At 30.4% G+C, this 639-nt stretch overlaps 1 protein-coding gene across 1 annotated transcript in view; it reads right to left on the reverse strand.

Moving 5' to 3' along the window:
* LOC107642006 (deSI-like protein At4g17486) overlaps positions 1–364 on the reverse strand; it is a 3,254-nt gene extending 2,890 nt beyond the window's left edge. Inside the window, exon 1 of the mRNA XM_016345345.2 lies at positions 17–364. Within this exon, the coding sequence (XP_016200831.1) occupies positions 17–188 (172 nt within the window). The 5' untranslated portion in view covers positions 189–364. The remainder of the gene's footprint in view (positions 1–16) is intronic.

Raw genomic sequence — 639 nt, forward strand, 5'->3', positions numbered from 1 at the left:
GGTCTTGGAAACAAACCTTCAATGCCAGAATGATATATTCCAAATCCAAACCAATAAAAGTAACTATTGAGAGGGGTCAGATCATATACATGCAATATAACGCGCGTCTTGGTGGTGCTGTTTTTTTCTTTGTCTTTGAGATTATTACAAGATTGGGATGTTGTGATTGAGTTGCTCTTCATCCCCATTTTTCCACAAAGATGGATGTATTGTTGCCCTTTATCTCTATAATTTCTTGGGACAAGGGCAACCTTACAGAAACTCGAAAATCAGAAAGGAATTAAATATGTTTTGTTATTTTTTTTTTCTTTTTCAACTATTACTCCATCGACAACAATACCACCTTAAAGAAAAACCAAAAACCCAAAAACCCGGATTTGGCTCTTCCTTGTGCTACTAATATTATTCAAGGTTGTTACAAAATGGCATTTGTCATCGTCATCGTTTGCGCGTTTATTAACATGTATGTTTTTTTTATTAACATGTATGTTATGTTGTCTGTTTAGTTGTAGTTGTATTATCTAAAATGCTACGAGTGTATTAAAATTCAGTCAACAAATCGGTTATGTATTTGTATATAAAATTATGTATTATTTAATTTATTTTTAATATATATTTTATATTAATAATTAATATAGT

The sequence above is a fragment of the Arachis ipaensis genome, chromosome B05 (genome assembly GCF_000816755.2).
Source record: "Arachis ipaensis cultivar K30076 chromosome B05, Araip1.1, whole genome shotgun sequence".
Classification (NCBI taxonomy): domain Eukaryota; kingdom Viridiplantae; phylum Streptophyta; class Magnoliopsida; order Fabales; family Fabaceae; genus Arachis; species Arachis ipaensis.